We start from the raw sequence: 1,230 nt of genomic DNA on the forward strand, positions 1-1,230 counted from the left end.
TCACTCCACGCCATGCAGGCCGGGGATGGGAGAGGGCAGACATTCTCCCTGAGGGGCAGGTGCTAAGGCTGGTTCCACAAGTGTCCTCTCACCTGTCATCACCAGGTCTAGGGGGTCACTGAGTGCTGACCTCCCAATGTTGCTGAGATAGCAACAGCGATATCGCCCTGCAAAGTCCACAGTCAGTTGTTGAATGGAGAACTTGGCCTTGCTCCTCGGCTCCAGTGGGAACTGTGTATCCCAGAGCACTCTGACGCCCTCTTTATGCAGCTGGTATTCCATAGCCTCCAGGGACCCCTGACACCAGATGGTCACAGGTCTCCCAGCCATGACTGTAGAGCCAGGCTCAGCCCAGATGGTGGGTTTGAGAAGAGTCCCTGGAAGGGATCAGAGGGAATTTAAGGAAATTCTTACTTAGCTTATCTCCCTCTTCTTCCATCCCCATCACATGCGTACGCAGACACACACACACACACACACACCGGAGCATCACACCACCAAATTCCAAGAACTCACATCTCTGAAAACCCCACAGGACTCACCAGCCTGCACTTGGATCTTCTGGCCCAGACTCAGCCCTGGAAGAGAGATTCCATAGTGATTTGTCCTCAGTGCCTGAGCACACCCTGTCCCCCACTTCTTCCTCCCGATGCCTGGGCACAGATTAGACCTGGCTGTGAGCCAAGGGTCCTGCCCAGACTCGTGTTCCCCTCACCCTCTTCAGGTCTCACCCAGGCAGAGCAAGGAGGTGAGCACGGTGGCCATGGCCACTCCACACGCTGTCTTTATCTGCGTAGATCAGTGAGACCCCGCACCCAGCAGGAGAGACAGGCTCACAGGCTGTGGACACTTGGAGAATGACTTCTGTCCTTCATGGTGTTGTCATGACGGCCACCTCACAGGAAGTGAAACGTTTCCTCCCCTTGATCCTGCCTCTCAGTTCCCCAGGGCTGACACTGAGTGGGCCCTGCGCTTACAGACACATTTCAGGAAGAATTGAGGTTTACGCTGAACCCTGGCTACGTCTCTCTCATCTTCACACATCTTGAAAGGGCGAAGACCAGAGACTCCGTACCTACCGCATCAGTTCTTTCAGGCTGAATGTGAACAGAGCTTTGTCACTTCCCTTCAGAGGACCTCTCCCATGGCCATTTGCTCCTCTCCCTTAGCTCCTCTCTCAACAAGTCATTGCTGGACACTTAGCAGTGTCCGCCCTCATGGCAGACCCTG

At 55.0% G+C, this 1,230-nt stretch overlaps 1 protein-coding gene across 1 annotated transcript in view; it reads right to left on the minus strand.

Annotated features, from left to right (window-relative positions):
* Nucleotides 1-765, minus strand: part of LOC123521948 (leukocyte immunoglobulin-like receptor subfamily B member 4) — a 4,455-nt gene extending 3,690 nt beyond the window's left edge. Inside the window, exons 1-3 of the mRNA XM_045292393.1 lie at nt 732-765; nt 543-578; nt 93-377 (exon numbers count right to left, since the gene is read on the minus strand). Coding sequence (XP_045148328.1) covers nt 93-377; nt 543-578; nt 732-765 — 355 coding nt within the window. The remainder of the gene's footprint in view (nt 1-92; nt 378-542; nt 579-731) is intronic.
* Nucleotides 766-1,230: the final 465 nt, after the last annotated feature.

This window comes from Echinops telfairi, unplaced genomic scaffold (genome assembly GCF_000313985.2).
Source record: "Echinops telfairi isolate 266 unplaced genomic scaffold, ASM31398v2 ScPeMD7_655;HRSCAF=1070, whole genome shotgun sequence".
NCBI lineage: Eukaryota > Metazoa > Chordata > Mammalia > Afrosoricida > Tenrecidae > Echinops > Echinops telfairi.